Source organism: Chaetodon trifascialis, chromosome 21 (genome assembly GCF_039877785.1).
Source record: "Chaetodon trifascialis isolate fChaTrf1 chromosome 21, fChaTrf1.hap1, whole genome shotgun sequence".
Classification (NCBI taxonomy): Eukaryota; Metazoa; Chordata; class Actinopteri; order Chaetodontiformes; family Chaetodontidae; genus Chaetodon; species Chaetodon trifascialis.
This window is the reverse complement of record NC_092076.1, coordinates 7,000,138-7,019,554: the sequence shown is the minus strand read 5'-3', so window position 1 is coordinate 7,019,554 and position 19,417 is coordinate 7,000,138. Positions and strand designations below refer to the sequence as shown.

General features: G+C 45.4%; 2 protein-coding genes across 6 annotated transcripts in view; one reads left to right on the top strand and one right to left on the bottom strand.

The window, feature by feature from the left end:
- The first annotated feature begins 580 nt into the window (after window positions 1-580).
- zranb1a (zinc finger, RAN-binding domain containing 1a) lies at window positions 581-16,863 on the top strand. The gene is made up of 10 exons (XM_070991335.1): window positions 581-874; window positions 1,340-2,197; window positions 6,473-6,660; window positions 7,608-7,761; window positions 8,641-8,712; window positions 9,446-9,644; window positions 10,733-10,853; window positions 12,813-12,942; window positions 13,965-14,194; window positions 14,681-16,863. The coding sequence occupies exons 2-10, from the start codon at window positions 1,366-1,368 to the stop codon at window positions 14,894-14,896; spliced, it is 2,142 nt and encodes a 713-aa protein (XP_070847436.1). The 5' UTR covers window positions 581-874; window positions 1,340-1,365; the 3' UTR covers window positions 14,897-16,863.
- Window positions 16,406-19,417, bottom strand: part of LOC139350170 (C-terminal-binding protein 2) — a 92,492-nt gene continuing 89,480 nt past the window's right edge. For all 5 annotated transcript variants that reach the window (XM_070991331.1, XM_070991330.1, XM_070991329.1 and 2 more), the window contains one exon: window positions 16,406-18,275. In XM_070991331.1, coding sequence (XP_070847432.1) covers window positions 18,095-18,275 — 181 coding nt within the window. In that variant the 3' untranslated portion in view covers window positions 16,406-18,094. The remainder of the gene's footprint in view (window positions 18,276-19,417) is intronic.

The following is a 19,417-nucleotide window of genomic DNA, read 5'->3' as shown; positions in this document are numbered from 1 at the left end:
AAAAAAAAAACCTCCAACATTTTTGTTTTTCTGCTCATTAAACCCTGTTTGTTTCTTTCCCTCCTGAAATAATCTTTACCATATTAGTGTGTAAGAAATAAATTCATAACAAGGGCTTCCAGATGTACGACTTCCGTTCTGCAGAGGAAATGGCACATAACACTAGGTATGACTACATGTAGGTAATGTTTGATTGATAAAATCAAATTGCATAATTTCATCAGACAAGCTCAGCGAGCAGCGACGTTTTGTTTTCATAAACTCGGATATTTCATAACTGCTTGGTCAAACGTCCAAGTGTGTTTTTTAACGTAACATAATATAAGAATGTGGTGTTTCAGAGTGCAAACTAAACACGATGGGCTAAAATCTCAGCAACTACACAAAGTATTTATGTAACAAGACACTTTCCACACCTTAATTTCAACTCTCACAGTTTTCTTGAACCTCACATATTTTATGTCAAAGCGACGTTAATATTTCCGTTGGGTCCTGAAGGCAACACAGTACTTCCCTTTATCCAATCGCATTGAGCGCTCAGCCAGATGATTGGTGACGAAGGCAAGCAAGCGTTTATTTTGGCTCTGCTACTCATTTGTCTCACTGTCGCCGCCATTAAACAAGACGGAGGCAATGTAAACCATGGAGTGTCGCGGATTTATACCATGATTCAAGGACTACAGAGGCTCTGCCAAGGCGCGGTTTATCCTGCGAGAAGTTAATGTGTCCATGAAGGTAAACATGTGAGAGACCGAAGGGGTCGAAATAACTCGGATTGGGAAAGGTTTGACAGAGCAGGAGGAGGGGGGACTGTACAAGAAGGGTTTGTTGTGGTTTTCAGCAGCACTTGAGAAACGAGCACAGCGGCGAAACGGTAAGAGTTTAACATATTTTTATTCGTATATTTCGGGTAATGACATACTCGATGGTTGTACGTTTTATCGAATGTTCGTTAACTGTTAAAACTAACCGTAGCTATGTACGCTAGGTGGCTAGCTTGCTAGCTAGCAGGCTAACACTAAACAGTGAGCATTATTATACAGTAACGGAATAAAGCTACCCGTCATGTGACTTAAACCCAAGCTGTTCACCACACTCCATACTGTTATGATAATGAGCAGCTGGGAGGCAATTTTAGCGTTTCAATCACATCACAGGCTCAGGCTGACAGTGTCATTGCAGATGCCTGACTAGATGTAAGTAAGTTGACAGACTGCTGGAACACATACTATGAAATCTCTGAAATTGATTTATCTAAAAAACGCACTATGTGTATCACATGTATTGACCTTCAAGATGATTCAGTATGTTTATGCCACAAATCTACATTTATCACCAGAGTGTGAATATCCAAAGTGATCCACAATGACGGAGCAGAAGATAAAGTGGGTCTGCGACTACTGCACCTATGAAAACTGGCCATCTGCAGTCAAGTGCACTATGTGCCGTGCACATAGGTCGAGGGGTCCCATCATCACAGAGGAACCATACAAGAACAGCCCTGATCTGGATCCCAGTCTGGAGTGGGACCCTCCCAGAACTGAGAGTGGCAGCAGCCTCCTCATTTGCCCTGACTCCAGTGCTAGGCCAAGAGACCGTTCAGCCAGCATGGCTGAGATTGCCAATAAGTGGTCCTGCCAGATATGCACCTACCTGAACTGGCCCCGAGCCATCCGCTGCACGCAGTGCCTGTGTCAGCGTCCCCGGACCAGCAGCCCCACCGAGTCCCCCCACACTTCAGGCTCCAATGCGGGCTGCCGTCCTGCTGTCCACTCCCCTGTGGATACCTGTGAGGAGTACAATGACAGAAACAGACTCAACACCCATCAGCAGCACTGGACATGCGCAGCTTGCACTTACCAGAACTGGCCCAAAACTACTAAGTGTGTGGTGTGCGACCACCCCAAGCCCAGCAACCAGGAAACCATAGAACTGGCCGAGTCCGCGGAGCCGACACCCATGATCAACGAGCAGGACAGGGCCCGGTGGAGGGGCAGTTGCAGCGGAGGCCAGGGCCAAAGAAGGTCCCCTCCTATGCCCAAGAGGGAAGACAGTGTCAAAATGGACTTCCAGAGAATAGAGCTCGCAGCTGGAGCCATGAGCAGCAAAGAGGAGCAAGAGGTCGACTTCAAGAAGTTAAAGCAGATTAGAAACCGGATGAGGAAAACAGACTGGCTGTTCCTCAATGCATGTGCTGGTGAGTTTTTGTATGTTATGTGTCATTACAGCGATGAAGTGATTAGTCGATAATCGATTCAAAGCTGTTTGTAAGAACAACGCCAAACATCTCATCCCAGCTTCTTACACGTGAGGATTTGCTCCTTTCCTCTGTTTTGTATAGTTAAAATTACAGCCTTATTTTTTTCATTCTTTGTTTGTGGTGTGACCTTTGCATTCCATAGCAGTGATTACAAATAGTCAAAGTATGAATTGGGCTCTGATTATGTGTGAGAATACTTTTTCTCCCACGTTTCCCTCTGTGGCGCCCCTGAATAGTCTTACTGGTTCAAAGAATCCATACTCCTTCCATGTTTTTCCTTGTAACAACACTTCTATTGTCACACCAGCTTTTTGTTTCCTTCCATGATGTCATGCCCAGTGATGACAAAGCAGAGCACTCCAGTCAGAGTCAACCCTTTCATTGTTTTTCTCCCAGTGGCAAAACATTTAGCTTCTGCTTACTTCTACTTTATTGCAGTGCAGATGGTGCCTCACCCTGCGAAGGCCAGGCCTGCACAGTAGTGTGATCCACTTGGTGTTTTTATTGATGACAGCACGTCTCATTGTTTAGGCTCCAAATATTATAGTACAGCAGGAATTTTGCAAAACATGAGCTTGGCAAGCTCTTGGAGAAGGGTTTAATTTCACGAGGTAGTGCTGTCAGGTGGACAATATCTGCTGCAGGGTGATGATACTTGCCATAAACAAAGCATTAATGATGCTAAATGGCAGCATTACAGCTAAATGGCTCGTAGGAATTTGATCCAGCTCATCACTGAACCCCTAGCTGCCCTTGCTGTGCCACTGAGAGTGTCTTTGAGAAACTGAGAGGGTGTGAGTGCTTCCCAGCCGGTGGGGATGAATGGGCCGTCTGGGCAGCGCAGAGAGACCGGAGCCCGTGGACCAGAGACTCTGCTGGCTCGCAGTCAACACACCCTGTAAACACTGGTGCTTATGTCCTGACCAGGGGCCTCTAAGCGGCAAAAATAGCCTTGACAAGACATGAACACCAGTCAACAAAAAGCAAAAAGCAAAAAAAAAGCACGAAGGCAGCACATGATCGGCGTCCTCCTGACCTTTGCACTGATTGCCCTCTGCAGCTTGTTGTTGTGGTGTAGAAAACATTACTCTTATGCCACAGTGAGGCAGTTTGTTATTCATCTTTGTCCTGCATCTGCCACATCTAGACATTTCCAGCCCTTTTATTTAGTGTTGTGCCTTTTTGTTGCCACCATGTCAGCTGACTTTTTTCAGTTCTGTTGCTCGTGCTACAGTTGGGCTCTTCAAAGGGTTTGTCAGTGGAGGAAGTGCCCGAGTCGAGCTGCACTTTATGGCCAAGCCAAACACTTCCTCAGGTCTCACAACTTGATCTCGCTTCGCTCTACTGTTTCAACACATTTCTGCTCTAGTGTTTTTTCAGTGCTCTGTATTTGGGCCAAAGTGAGATGATCCCATTGATTCGACTTTCCCGCAAAAGGAAGCAGACTGTGTTTGTGTAATATTGTTCTTTTGTTTCACTCAAAGGCTTTGACTGGCGGGTCTCACGGATGATGTTTGTCTGTATGTTATGCTTGTGTGGCTCATGATGTTTTGTGCAGTTTATGTGATTAGTGCGACTCTTTAAGAAAAAACAAACTTGAGAAGGCGCTCTGTGTGTTTGCCTTCAAGCACTGGTTGATCAGCTGAATTTTTATCTGATTGGTGAGAAAACAAACGTCAGCCACTCGTGACTGCGAAATTCTACCCAAAATGGTAATGTCAGTTTGCAGAAATTGTGGTCACAAACATTTTTAGCTCTCTCTGGGCTGTAAAGTTTTGCAGTGGTAGTGTGTGAAGGTGGTAAGAATGGAGGGGCCAGAGACAAACGTCTGGGATCAGGAACGCTTTGTCAGGCGTGGAGGTTGCCTTTCACTATTACACAGCACATGAGGTAAAACAGGGCTGGTCGAAGTGGGGCCTGGGGTCCACATTTGCACGCCAAGGAATTGTTTTTTGTAATGTGAGCAGGAAGTCAGTCAATTAAGAGAACTTGGGATCCTCGTTCCATTTTGCCTCCTCACAATACAAAACAATAGGTGTTTCCACCATTAAGTTTTAGCTTTGGCCCACCAGGGGAAAAAAGTTTGGTCACCCCTGAGATAAAGCAACATATTGCCACACTTGATTTTCATTTTACGCCCCATTTTCAGATTGATACTGTCTAGACTGATCCTGACATACAGGGTTTTAGAATGTATCCCAATTTCACACCATTTATTAAGACTGTAAAGTACACGTTATGTGCAGAGTGTAGAGGCCAAGTCCTCAAACAGCTGCACATACTGTAAATCCAGGTTCAAGGTGCTCTTGAAGATGAAAATACTGGCTGAGTCTTAAAACTAAACAAAGAGAGAGAGGTCAGTTTTTGTCCAAATATTTGATACTTTATTTTTGCTAGTATCCAGTGTAAACACATTGCTTTTTGAGTGAGCAATTCCAGTCAGTAGGACAGTGTGGAGGTGGACAGGAAATGGGTAAAGTGAGAGAGTGGTGCGACATGCAACACAGGTCCTCTGCTGGAACTGAACTGTGGACATTGTGGTTCTGTGGTATGCGCTTAACCGTTATGCTATCAGTATGCCCCCGCCATTTCTACCGTGCACTGCGTTGCACACTGTGTGCCGCCACAGCCTCAGCAGCCAGCGAGGTGCTTGGGTAACAACAGGCCAAATGTGAGAAAACAAAAACTCACTGGCTGACTAACTGAAAGAATCTTCACCAGCATTCACCAATGCACTTCAGCCTAAGGCCTTCATCAGGATGTTCTTTTGCAATGTGAGTTGCGTAAACAGGACACTCAGGAATACTTAATGATGACCGTTTCATAGTCGGAATGCTCTGCATACTGTAAGAAGAGTGGAATTGGACACGGGCTGAAGTCTGTGTCATGACAACTTTGACCTAAAGCAAGCAAATTATTGTATGACCTGTATTCATACACTTGCTGAACAAGTTATCGCATTATTTACCCCTTAATGAGATGTCCAGCACGATCACTCAGCATCTATTTACGGATCTGTGTTCACCCAGCATGTGTAAAAGGAGACCAGGCGTTCTTGGCATGTTCCAGTGCAGGTTCTGTCAAGGTAACTGTCCTTGGAAGAACATCCTCATATAAGGCAGTCCAGTAAAATTAGCCAGCGCCACAGTGTTCAGCGTGCTACCTAGCTGCCTGCCGCTCATTTCACTCGTAACAGATGTTGAGACTGCGAGGTCCAAAGGAGGGGGAGGACTCTAATCTGCACAGACTGTCCTCTGTCTGACGCAGTTCTCTGATAGCCCTGCATTATAAGCTACACTGCTCTGTCTGTTCCTCTGTGTCGTAGCCTGACAGCGTGATAACTGTTCCCGCTCTGAGTTAACTGGTGGCTACATCTAGAAGTCATCTGAATCGTGGGTTGACGTCAAGAGCTGAAGAGCTCTGCTCGCCGTGAATTCTTTTTGCGTTTAACTCTTGTCCTTTGTTACGTACGTAATGCTAATTTCTTGCGACTTTGAAGAGTGCGATGTGTTAGCACAGTCTGATGGATGTTTCTGTAGTTCCTCCATTCAACATGCCAAGCTGTCTGTTCCATCTAGCCTCTATTACAAGCAAGGACGTGGGGTTGGAACCGCTCCAAAAACCAGTCTAATCCGTTTACAGAGAATAGGCCTGTTTTAAAAGGATTCCCATGTCTTTCTACATGAATTTATTTTCTTTGCAGTTGTGTTTGAACAGGGAACACAAGTATTTGGCAGAGCAGGTTCACATGCACTACACTAGCTTAAGCTAATACCGTCTAATACAGCTGCAATAAATACTGCCTGCATGAAGGTTCTCATGTTTAGTTTTTGTTGAAATTGTCTTATATATATCAAATTTCTGGTCGTATGGTGTTGCGCTGTTCAGTGTATTTCGTTTTTCTAATATCAAATCTTCCCTCATTGATATAAACGTTGTGCCTAATTAACTGGCAAATGCGTGTATGTGCCTTGTGATGACAGCAGCTGACATGCATTAGCTGCTGAAGGGGAACTGTCCTTTCCTCCTTAAACATAGATTGTAAACAATGTGGATGTGTGTCATCTCCATCTAACTTAAACAGCCCGTGTGAATGAATTCCTGGAAAAGCGACTGTATATTGAGGCACTGATCCGCTTTCATGTTTCGGTGCCAACATTTGTGCTCCATTTTCTGACCTTCCTTCCTCCTTCTTCCTCTCCCCGGCTGCAGGCGTGGTGGAGGGAGACCTGGCGGCAGTAGAGGCCTACAAGTCGTCCGGCGGGGACATCGCCCGGCAGCTCACTGCTGACGAGGTGCAGCTCCTCAACCGCTCGTCTGCGTTTGATGTCGGCTTCACCCTGGTCCATCTGGCCATCCGCTTCCAGAGGCAGGACATGCTGGCCATCCTGCTCACAGAGGTAGGCGTCCCGATAGATTAAGTCTATCTGTGCCACCCTACTGGAAGTAAAGCTTCTTTGAGAAAGTGGACCCAAAACTGAGTTTATTTAACAGGTTGTCCCTTTCTACGCATATATTTCTGCACATGAATACACCAAGTAGCAAAATTAGCAGTTTAATCAGACTGTAAATTTCCTCTAACAAGATATGTAAGTGAATTTTAGGTGCTACCAATCTTGTGACCCCCTTTTCACGCATTATACAAAGTCTGACAGTAAAATTGCTTTTATTACACAAGAAAATGTCAGAAGCTTTCCTGTAATTTTGATGCCATTCTGTACTTCTCCCGGTCAACCACGTCTGTCTCTAATTGTTCTGCGCCAGAGTAGACGATATATAGCAGATGCCCATAATGCCTATAATTACAGCAGAAGTGCACTTTGAGGATTAGGTGGAGGATTAGCCTGGCTGCAGTCCTGTCACTGGTTCCTAATGGGCGTGATGCCACAGAGCTGATGTGGTTTGCAAGGAGGGCAAGCAACGATTAGGAAAGGCACAGAGGGCCGCGCTGTGAAACACGTCTCTGAGGCCGGGAGAGAAAGCTGGCCTGTGTGCGGCAGGATTCAACCCTCAATACGACAAATACTTGCAACCTGTTATCAGCGAGGGAGGTTGAATGTTAGACTCAACAGCACAACAAACTACAACCATACACTCATCAGCAGCTCTCTAAAACTGAACAACCTTCATGGTTAACATTAGTCTGTGATACGACTGTTTGTGTTTTTTAGGTGTTCCTAATAAATTGGCAAGTGAGTGTATATATGAAGAGGGAAGGGACTCTCAACCACCAATACAAACTATGGCAATACACAGAATGTGTGCATATGCAGTGTGCGTCTCAATGAATGAACACAAGTGAAATCTGACCTGTGGTCTGTGCGAATCTGCCTGGGTGTCTTTTCAGGTGAGCCAGCAGGCAGCTAAGTGCATCCCCTCCCTGGTGTGTCCCGAGCTGACGGAGCAGATCCGCAGGGAGATTGCAGCCTCGCTACATCAACGCAAAGGAGACTTCGCCTGTTACTTCCTCACTGACCTGGTCACATTCACCCTGCCTGCAGGTACCCAGCCTCACTTCCCTTTTCGGACTTCCTTGCGTATGTGTACTGTAACACCTCGGTTTATCTCTGAATAGATTTAGCTGTCTTTAACGTTTGTCTTTTTGAAGCCCTCGCATGATTGACATTGACACTGCAGGCTACATTTGCTCTGCAGGGGTAGAAAGGAAAAAATCTTTATTTTTGGATTTTTTGGGGGGGCTTGTATTCATGCTTAAATTTCATGCACATCTGTAGAATTTCCCCCCTAAACAGTACAAATGTGCAGCATTTCAGTGTGTGATCTGGGATGTTTTTTCCCCTCACTTGAGAATTGGAGGAATGACGGCTCGCCTTGTTGTGCAGCATTGCTCAGGGAAACAGCAGCTCGGCGTCCCGTCCCTGTGGCGTAGTGGCATCGCTGAAATGACATGCACTTTGCTTTTCAGAGCTACCAGTTGTATTCTGATTCAGAGCCGCCTTTGCCACTGGGATGAAAGATTATGCAGGCTCCACTGATAGATTTGAAATTTTTTTTCCCTCTTATGCCAAGTATTTCTTTGCAGACTGAAATTGGCTCGAGGCCAGCTGCAGGACGCTCTCCCTCTGTTTCTGTCGCTTTCTCTTTCAGACAAAGCCAGTGCCATTCACTATTGAGCCAGAGAATAGCCACCAGTGTTCTGGCTTTGTGTGTGCACAGTTCAATACACACACAAATACAACATGCTGTACAGAGCTTGTGTTTACAGTGTGCCATTGACAAAATGTCAGCCAGTGAATGGAATTGCAAAGAACATCCCCTCTGTGTGTCATTACTGTGGCGTGTCTGTTGCCCTTGGTGCTGCGTACCATTAGCTTATAATGAGCATGAAAACATAATATGTTTCCCGTGTGTCTCTGCAGACATAGAGGACTTGCCGCCTGCCGTCCAAGAGAAGCTGTTTGATGAGGTGTTGGATCGAGATGTGCAGAAAGGTACTCAAGATGTATTCATGTCTGTATCTGCTCGTGCAATTCATCATCTGGATGTGCCTTGGGTCTAAAAAACTAGCATTTGCTTTTGAGATCATCCGTGTTCGAGCCGCTCACAACCTCCTGCTTCATCTTCAAACCTTCTCTAATTAGGTTAATTGAGCTCACTGCTTTCCCTGCCTCACATTTAACCAGCTACACACTCCCTGGACTGCACTGCGCTGCATGTGTAGGCACCAATGAACATACATGTGGGTTTGTTTGTTGCATCAAACGAGTCTTGTGACCTATTTAAGCCTCCATAAACTGGGTTACTGGGGAGAGGTGCTCTTGTTTTTTGGTTTTGCGTACAAAGTAGCTGAGGAAGCAGTGGAGGTGTGTTTAATAATATTGCTAGAGGACAGTAAAATGCTGAAAAGCAGGTTTGGTGACACGCAGTTTGATTCCTTAACGATCAGCTGCAGCAGTTTCATACCTGAAACACTCAACATCTTCATCTTCACGTCAGTTTTTGTGAACGGATTGAGGACGAAAAGCTTTTCAGTTAGTTTATTTTTTTTAATGCCCTTTATAATTCTCTCATGAATCCAGCTGCATTTGTTTAGGATTAAATATACAACTCCTGCAAAGTTGAGCAAAAATGGAAAGGCTTTAGCAAGGCTTGATTGACCCTGTGCTGCTGTTGGTGCCCTCAGACACACCTCACACCTTGTCCATCTGTCTGTCTGTGTTGTAGAGCTGGAAGAGGAATCTCCCGTCATCAACTGGTCTCTGGAGCTGGGCACACGCCTGGACAGCCGTCTGTACGCCTTGTGGAACCGCACAGCCGGAGACTGTCTGTTGGACTCTGTTCTACAGGCCACTTGGGGCATCTACGACAAGGACTCCGTTCTCCGCAAGACCCTCCACGACAGCCTGCACGACTGCTCCCATTGGTGAGACACCAAACCCTGCACAAGACCCTATGTGGTCTCTAAACACCAGGAAGTGTAGTGCTGTAATGTATCATGCAAAATGCCATCTGTGCACAGTGTTTTTGAACCTTAAAGCCATTTGACACACTTGGACACACCTGGCTCTGAGTAATCTGATTGAAAAACTTCCTCAAAAAGACCTGTGTGTCATCAGCATAAAAACAAAGTGGGAGCAGATCTACTTACGTTTCTGAAGGAAATACTGGTGATGTCAAAGTTGCTGCTGGCCCCAAACAATATTTAACACGATGTTGCATTTCCAGCTTTCCTGCCTTTCAGTGTCACACCTGCTGGAGCTGTAATTAATTTTGTAGATATGAATGTCATATGATAGATTAACAAGAGGTTTGACAGGTTGTCAGCAGCTGGTGGACTGCCAACGCAGCCGTGCCCTGCCAGGAGGATAGTGGTTTTTATAATTTGACTTGGAGGCTCAGAGAGGAAGCATTTCCTCAGGATATTTACATACATCCCTCACACAGTCAAATACAGGAGGTTCGATTACTTAGTAAAGGTGAGACGTGGAGGAATTGGTCTCTTTTTAATTGTATTGTAATGGGCGTGCGGACGATTTTGCTCATTATGTCTAATTTGAAGTGTTTTGATTTGAGTGTTTTGTTGTTCTTTGCATGAGATTTTTATGTGAAATACTTTTTCATGAATGTTAAATGTTTGCTCTCCATGCACGGCTTGCTTTCCGACAAGTCTGGTTGTTGAGCAAAATAAACTGTGGATAAAATAAGACTTAATTATATCCCATGCCGGGGAAATTAAGCCGGTAACAGCCAGCAAGTTTTGAAAAGCAAAACAGCAAAAACAGCGGCACAGATGGGTCAAGATGAGGATGATACAGGATGAAGAAGAACCATGTGTATTACACTATGTACAGATTATACAAATACTGTTGCCAATATTCTTATGAGGAAAAACCACCATTGTCATATGTTGGATTACACTTCACTTGCCCATCACGTGCATATACGTCAATTATATATAAACAGGGTGATAAAATAGATCCAAAATAAAAAGACAGTAACTTTTTTTTGTAGGTTTTACACACGCTGGAAGGAGTGGGAGTCATGGTACTCGCAGAGTTTCGGTTTGCATTTCTCCCTGAGAGAGGAGCAGTGGCAGGAGGACTGGGCGTTCATCCTGTCTCTGGCCAGTCAGGTAATTATGAGGTTCCTTCTGGCTTACTCACTTCCTGCCTCTAGTTCACTATCAATCGAAAGCGGCTTCTTGTAAATGTGTTATGAGGGGACAGAAGTGAGGAACGGACAGTTATGCTTGAAAAATACAAGATATATATAAATTGAGGCGTTCTCACAGGCAGAGTGGCAGGTTTTTGACCAAAAATGTTGTGAAATAATGTCTGTGAACAATAGAAATCGCACCAGGTTAATAATTTAGTGGCTGTGAATCGTCTTAGAGTATCATTAAGCTGCGTGGCACAGAAATGCAGGAAGTTCTCCTTCACACTCGTCATCTGTCGCTCAGAAAGAACAAACTTTGCACCGTCTTCTTTTGTGGTTTTGGGGACAGACTGTTTTGTTCTCCCTGTTGTTGCTGTCGGGGGAAAAAGCAAACGAGAAAATCTTCCTCCTCCTGTTTAAAGGCACCCTGTGGATTTTTCTTAGAAGTAACTACAGTTATGTTTACATTTTTACGTTCTCTAAATTGTGTGGATTCTTAAGGTCGGACACACATGTTGAAAGCATTTCTGCCTTTAGAAACCTTTACAAAGCTGGTTTTCTTCTGTGTACATCCGTCAGTAAATCGGTGGAATAGCTTGGATGGCTCACGAAACACATTCTCATTACTGTCCTCTGCAGTCGGCAGGAATGTGCGTCACGTCCACTGAATTCTTGCATACGGACTGTACATGTGTGCCCTCATTGTGTGCCCTCATTGTGTGCTGGTAGAGCATGAGATACAAACAAAGCAAGGACTCACATCGACCCACTGGCGGTCCTGAGCTTTGTACACAGGGTACATTTAACTTGCTGTAAGTTCACATCTGGGGCCGTTCACATACTGTACTTCTAAAGTTTTACTTTCAAATGCTGCATGTGTTACTGGAGGATACCACTAGAGGGCACACCAGAGAGCTCAGACTGCATAGAACCTCCGAATTTGCATGATGTAAATAATAAACATGGCGACACTCGAGGAGGTTTCTGGTTTATTTCTGAGATGACGGCAGAAAAACTGACGGCGGCGCCGTCGTAGACGTGTGCGTCCTGCATTTAACGCACACAGTGTCTATTTCTGAGGACGCAGAGGAGGCGGCCGTCAGGTGCATGCAAACGTGTAGTTAAAAGCAAGTCTGTATTTGATCTTAGTGCCATAAAATGTCATTAACTGCAAGTTCAGTTTGCTTTGGAGCTGAAAATGATGAGAACAGTTTAACACTGTGTGCGTGTATCAGCTCTGCTTCTGCAGCGCTGCTCATTAACCTTGAACCCAGTGAGGTGAACAGCATGGAAGTTGAACGAGTCGCACTGTGGAAGGTGGATTGTGTGTGTGAATGACGTGGAGGACATACGCAATTAATATAGATCCCCCTAAGATGCAGTAGTAGATTGACAGGCAGCTCATCTGCTTGGCTGGCACACCTGCTGAAGCAGTGCTCCTTCCCAACATGTGACCTTGGGATTACAGGCGTTAAGCTCAGAGAGCCACTCCACCGGCAGCGTAAACAAACACGGCGAACGCTTCCATGTGAAAACCTCGTCGGAGGATTTGACAGTGATGGAGAGATGAGATCCAAAGGATAAGATCAGCCTTTTTATATCCCGCCCCATATGTGCGGATGACTTTGAAGCCTCCTTTTAACATGAAATGTCACTGCAGCTGTAGTATGTTTAAAAGCAGTTATGCAGGCTGCTTATTCAGGCTCTACAGCTGGCGGATGGGGGGATGGGGGGGGTGCACAGAGGTGCAGCGTTGCAGGTTCACAGTGTGCAGGACGGGAATATGATTTGCAATGTGATCACAGCACTACGCAGTCTCAGCCCTCGTCATGTCTATTAATCTATCATCTATTAATATTCAGTGTATGGGGGGGGGGTGGTTTATACTATTACAACCACTGAGTGTCATTCTGCTGTTCTTCTTTCCTCCTCTCAGCCCGGGGCCAGCCTGGAGCAGACCCACATTTTTGTTCTCGCACACATTCTTCGCAGACCGATCATAGTCTACGGAGTGAAATACTACAAAAGTTTCCGTGGGGAAACGTTAGGATACACTCGATTTCAAGGTGAGCCGCCGTTTGTTGCACCTGGTTTGGTTTTGTTTGTTGTTTTCACTGGAGCTCCTTTCTGATGAAGAAACAGGCTCTGTGAAAAATGCAGACACGGCATTTTTCAGTGCGACCAGGCACACAAATGAAATATCAGTGACCTCTAGTGTATCGGAGTGTATGCAAAAAAAAAAAACCTCAGACAGATATTCCAAAACCTGCAGAAATCAAATTTAGATTGAAGCGTAGTATTTTGGATAGAAACACATCGTGAATTTGGGAAATGATTGCATATACCTCCACTCTGGAGGGACTGGAAATCAGATCACAAGAGTCGGAAACAATCCTGTGCAGCCGCCACTGGAATCTAATGTTAATGTTAGTGCTGCTGTGCAGAAAAGGCACGTTTAAACAGAATGAATAGACGTGCAAAGTGTTATAACAATATATATATATATATATAACAATAACATTGAAATGTTATGAATTCGGTCCAGCCCTGAACTCAGGATGAACTGACCAAAAGCTTCATCATGGAGTTTGCTTTTGGATTCTGACTGTGTTCACCTGCAGCAGTGCTTGACATTTAGGCCCTTGAGTTTTCTAACCTGGTAGAAAGAAGCTGTAGTTGTAGATCAGACCTGGAGGGAGCACAGCTGCTGTGTAACACAGAGTATCTTTAACTCAGTCTGTCTGTAATTTTGATGAATACTCAGCAGCTTCAGTCTCCATCGCATGCTAACTGTTCTCTGATTGGTTGTGTGTGTGTGGAGCAGGAAGTGGGCCTGGCAGAGGCTGGAGGGCGGAGGCTGTGCGCCCTGCTGAAGGAGCACCACAGCGCCGCCCTCCGCTCACGATGGGCCGGCTGTTTTCAGTCGGCTGAAACGCGGCCGCTTCTGATGTCGGGTCAGATTGGAGATGCTCGGCGCCGGCTGACGTTGGCGCACACTGTAATTTGAGCGCACAGCTGCAGGGCCTGCTCCTCCCAGGCGGCGTGCCGTAGCTCCTGGCTGGTCTGACTTGCTCTGTGTGTGGTTTAGGTGTGTACCTGCCTCTGTTATGGGAGCAGAGCTTCTGCTGGAAGAGCCCCATCGCTCTGGGCTACACGCGGGGTCACTTCTCCGCCCTGGTGGCCATGGAGAACGACGGCTACGACAATCGCGGTGCGGGCGCCAACCTCAATACTGACGACGACGTCACGGTCACTTTCTTGCCGCTGGTGGACAGCGAGAGGAAGCTGCTGCACATTCACTTCCTGTCTGCACAAGAGGTAGGGACCAAATTTTGTTTCAAAATAAAAGTTGTAGAGACTTTAGATTTTTGCCAGATTAAATAAAAAAAGACAAAATTTAAACTCACATACTAACAGGAACTCAATTAATTTGCATTTTCCCCTCCTGTTTTATCAGATTTTACATCTTACCTGAATATTTTCGGAGCTGTGTTCGTTCATGCAAGTCACCTGTGTGACTGTAAATTACTATAGTCAGTGTCGAGCAGGAGAAAGCACAACATAAACAGCAGACATAACATTTTAAACCAGCATCTCCTTTATTAAATTAGGGATTTTCTGGGTGAACGCTGGTTTAAAAAAAACAAAAACGTTGAGCTTTATGCGCAGATTACGGTGCCAGGTGACCACAGATTGCTTCCAGCCTGTGGTTGTGAAGTGGATGTTTACGTTCGTGATACATAACTGTGGCCGCCAGCAGTTTCCCGTCTTTAATCCGGCTGCGTGTTTGTGTCTGCGACTCAGATGGGCAACGAGGAGCAGCAGGAGAAGCTGCTGAGGGAATGGCTGGACTGCTGCGTGACAGAAGGAGGCATGCTGGCAGCCATGCAGAAGAGCTCCCGCCGCCGCAACCATCCCCTGGTCACCCAGATGGTGGAGAAGTGGTTGGACAGATACCGCCAGATCCGCCCCTGCGCCTCCCTGTCGGATGGCGAGGAGGACGAGGATGAGGACGAGTGAGCGAGAGGGGAAAAGAGGAAGAGCTCTAAAAAGACTGGACACTGTGGGCTCGGGGAAAGTTGCTATCTTTTTTTTTTCTTTTCTTTCTCCAAAATGTAAATCTTGTAATAATGCATGTGTTTGTGAGCTCTGTGATAGAAAACAAACCAGCACCAACATCCAGAATCCTGATTACTGCTCCTATGAAAGCACATCGAGTCCACGTCCTCCACCCAGATTTCTCCTTTGTTTGTTTTCAGCATAACAATCACGACCTGAGAGAAATACTAGGACACGTAGGAAAATATACTCTATTTAAGGAAATCCAGAAGCCGCTCTAGATAAGAAATTTCATTTACAGAACTGCCTGACAGAAATTTTGCTTAAAACCGAGAGGATGCTTAATCCGTGTATGTAAAGGTTTAAAGAGCACCGGGTTTCCTGATTGCCGATACCTCTGCAGACCCCCTTCTGATGTTGGATTTATTTATTTGTTTAGGAGAGTTAACGCACGGAGGTGACGCCTTTGTCCTGCCCCCGTTTTATCTGTGTTCCCTTTGATCCGTTGAGTCTTGAAGTATTTTATTTTGCACAGATGATACCTACATTCTGTGAGGGGAGTGGGGTGGGGGGGGCGTACAAGTTTACTGACATTTTTACGTGTGATTTAGTAGCTCGTTGTCATGTTTAGAGCGGGTGGTGGTGACGCTGGTGGGGAAAAGAAAACCAAACACTCTGCCTCTTCCTATAGAGCGCATTAATATTAAATTTGACTCACTTGCATCGTCTTTGTCGCCGTTTGTTTGTCTTCTCTCTCTCTCATGATGTTTGAGTTGGACTGTGTTGATGGTGGATGGCAGCGTACTAAAATTTGATTTGCCCATTCGGTGGTTGAGCTTGCACGCAAGGACACAGTCAATACTGCTCGCACCGTCTAAATATAGTCCAGATCGCTGTAGGATGGATGCCTCTGACACGCGAAGAGGAAGCCTGTTTGAAAAGAGCCAGTCACGGTGTGTTTTTTGGAGAGAATTAGGCCAAAATCACACGTTTGTATTCTTGCCATCGCCCTTTTTGGGAGCATCCTGTGATTCAAAGCAACACAGAGTTGCTCTCTTCCACTGTAATTAAGATAGTAGAAAGGGAACGTCTAATGAACAGCAGAAGCGTGAGATGTACATTTTTTCTTTGACTCAGCGCTGGGAGAAAATGCTTAATTCATGGAGGATTGAACAACTCTATGGACAACAAACTGCTCTGAGTTAAATAAATAACACACTGGTCAGATTACCTTTCACCCCTGAGAGCCAGCAGCTTGTTAGTGGTGAATTTTTAGCTTCAGTGTGGCTTGTTTTTAAGGAATTGACACATTTGCTGCTTCTGTTAGCAGGACCTGACCACACTTTGACGCCCTCCCCCCGTGATAAAAGACAAGCTACACGGATGACACAGGTCACCTCATGACAGCAAAGGGACGAACACACTACTCGAAACACAACATACAGGACAAAAAGTGTCGGTACAGACAGCTGGTTCTCAGAATCGCATCTTTTATTTGAACTGCACTGAATGCTAAATGTTCACCTTGTACAAGAAACAAATACAAATACTCACACTAAAAACAAAAACATACTGCTGGCTGCCTCTTCTGCTATTGTTGGGACACTAAGTAGGAGTTTCTGCTATTGCTCTTACAGAGTACAGGATGCCCCAAAGAACCTGGCCTTCAATAGAACAAAGAAAATATAAGAAGGAGAGAAGAGAGAGGGTGGATCACATAGGACTATGGTTATAGGAACATTTAACTAGGCAATACAAATCTAACAGGACTCTTCAAAACTCTTTAACACCAAAAATGTGGGATGCGCCTTGTATATAAAAATACCACAATGGAGAGGAAGAGGGAGGAGAGAAAATATCCAGACTAACCAGATTAGTCTCATCTTTTTTTTTCTCAAAGACGAAATTCTGGGAATAAACAATATCTGCAAAAAAGTGTTTTCCTGAGTCATTAAGAAATGAAGTTTGCTTTAACCCTTTCCTGTCTTCAGTGTGAAATGTGCTCAAAGAAGCGAGGGCGGCGGCGGCGGCGGGTCGCGGTGTGCGCGCCACTGCCGCAGAGATGAGATCGGTCGTCCGTCATCGGAGATGTCCGTTTGTGAGCAGGAGAATCAGAAGCAGTCACACTAACTTCATTTTTTGCTCTCTGAGTGTGAAAGAAATCCTTCTTCCCAGCTCACACTGACACCAACAGCCAAAAGGAAAAGGTCAAAACTCAGCCAGCAGCTCCCCTGAAATCCAGAGAAGCTCAAACTTCAGCTACAGTCAGATGTATAAAGTGAATGTTTAGTGTTTTCTACAGACAGCTTACAAAAATAATCCAAATATATTGGAGCAACTCATGGCCTTAATGGTCAGGGGTGCAGAAGAAATCCCTCACACTGTGTAGAAGTGCCCTCAAGTGGTGAATTCATGGAACTGCAGCTGAGACAGCCGGTATACTGTATGTATTATTGCCAGGAAAGGGTTAAAACCCACTCTAGATTACTATAACTGATGAGCAATCTTTTCCTTTTATTTGACGAATGATAAATATATATAAGTCAATAATCCATTTTTAGTCATTCACACTAAAGATTGAAAGAAAAAAAAATTAATAATTCTCTTCTGAGGCGTAATGAGGGGCCTAAACAACACACATTAGTTACATAAGGAGGGTTGGAGCTGGGTGAAGGAGAGGCAGGGAGGGATCAGGAGGGAGCTTGGGGGGGGGGTAAGGTCCAGTAGCACAAGATGCCAAAGTTTTTCTCTTGTTCGCCCATAGGTGTGTTGAGATGTGGGCCTACGTTTCCCATGAGCTCTGAGGTGTAGGAGGGGGGCGGGACAGAGTCTCATCGGGTAATCCCGGAGCGCTAAAAACACTGGACTCTGTGTCCACAATCATAGGCATGTCCCGAAAAAACAAAACAAAAAAAAAAACATCATCAAAGAGTAAAGTCGGTACTGAGCCCAAAGAGACAGAGAGTAAAAACTAAAACGTTAAAAGTACAAATTCCCCCGGAACACTGCTCTTGTTCCCAGTCGCTGACTGATTTCCCAGGCAGCCGCTTGTGTTGCTTCACTGTCTTTTGGTCCCAGTTGGTCGGTTGCTTTGCGATCGGTTGGTTCTGAGAGTCGACGGGTCGGGTGAGATGTTGCCGTTTTGCATCCCCTCTGCTGCTATTGCTCGGTGAGGTGCTCTCTGGTCTCGCCGTGTTTGGAGGGCTGGTTGGGCGACGGGGCCTGGGAGGGGTGTGTACCAGAGGGCAGGGTGTGGGCGATGGGCACCCCACCTGGCACCATGCCCTCTAACGCCCCCGGGATGCCGCCCGGAGCCACTCCAACTACGCCAGGCGGGTATCTGTGGAAGGAAGGGGGAAGGTCGGAGGTGAGTGTGCAGAGACGGAGCGACTCCTGATCGACTAGGTCGACTAGCCCACATTCCCAACACCGAAAAAGATGCTACTGGCTCTTTTCTGCCATCAGAGCTTTTTCAGGAAAGTCTTAAACCTCATTTCAAGTTCCTGCTCTTAAGGTGTCACTTTCCACTGGTTTACATTTGAGGGTGTTTGGATTGTAAGCAGAAATGGGATGCCAGCTTCTTAAATCTGAACATTTTCTGGTTTTCAAAGACTTCTGTGAGAGTAAACTGAACATCTTTGGGTGTTAAACTGCCGGTCGGACAAAACGAGATACCTGAATGCATCACCTGTGACGGCCGTTTTTTCTCACATTTTATAAACAATGAAATCCAGAACAATGAAAATTATTGTTGCCGTGATAATTGTGACAATGCATTTTGTACCTGATCAGGAAAATAACCAGAAAACACACTCAGCTTTGCAGAAAGGTGTTCTTGTATTTTTAAATATCCATCAAAATATCACACAACCACATAAGCGTGTCGTCTAACCATGTGGAAAACTGCTGATTACTCGGCTTTTATGGTTAATTGTTTAGTCAGAACACATGTTTAGATTGTTCGAGAGCCCAAGTGACGAATTAAAATTGTTTTGTCAGACCAACAGTTCAGAATTCAAAGGTGTTCAATAAAAAAGAAAAAAGCAGCAAATCCTCGGATTTGATGGGAGGAAAGGTCACAATATGGTGGCGCCCCTGAAGGATCACTTTGGTAGACTGCTGCGGCGTTCCCTCTGATCCACAGAGGAAGGCTGAGCTGTGTCATGTTTATTATGTAACAGACGCCGGTTGTGACCTCTGCAGAGGAAACTATCAGTGTTCTAACTGGATTTGACCATCAGCTGCTCCTGTGGATCAGAGGGAACGCAAACAATACCATCGTGACCCCTCTGGGACCCCGTACAGTAACCAGAAAGAAGAAAAGGGACGATACAGTTCAGAGACTCCTTCCCAAGAAACCCGTAAGAGGGAAACCACAAAGCACGACTCCACCCATGAAACTGCATCTGAATGGCTTCCAGTCATGCTTACTGGGACACATCCATCTCTACTCTGTGTTCAGTCAAACAGGTGAGTGCTAGG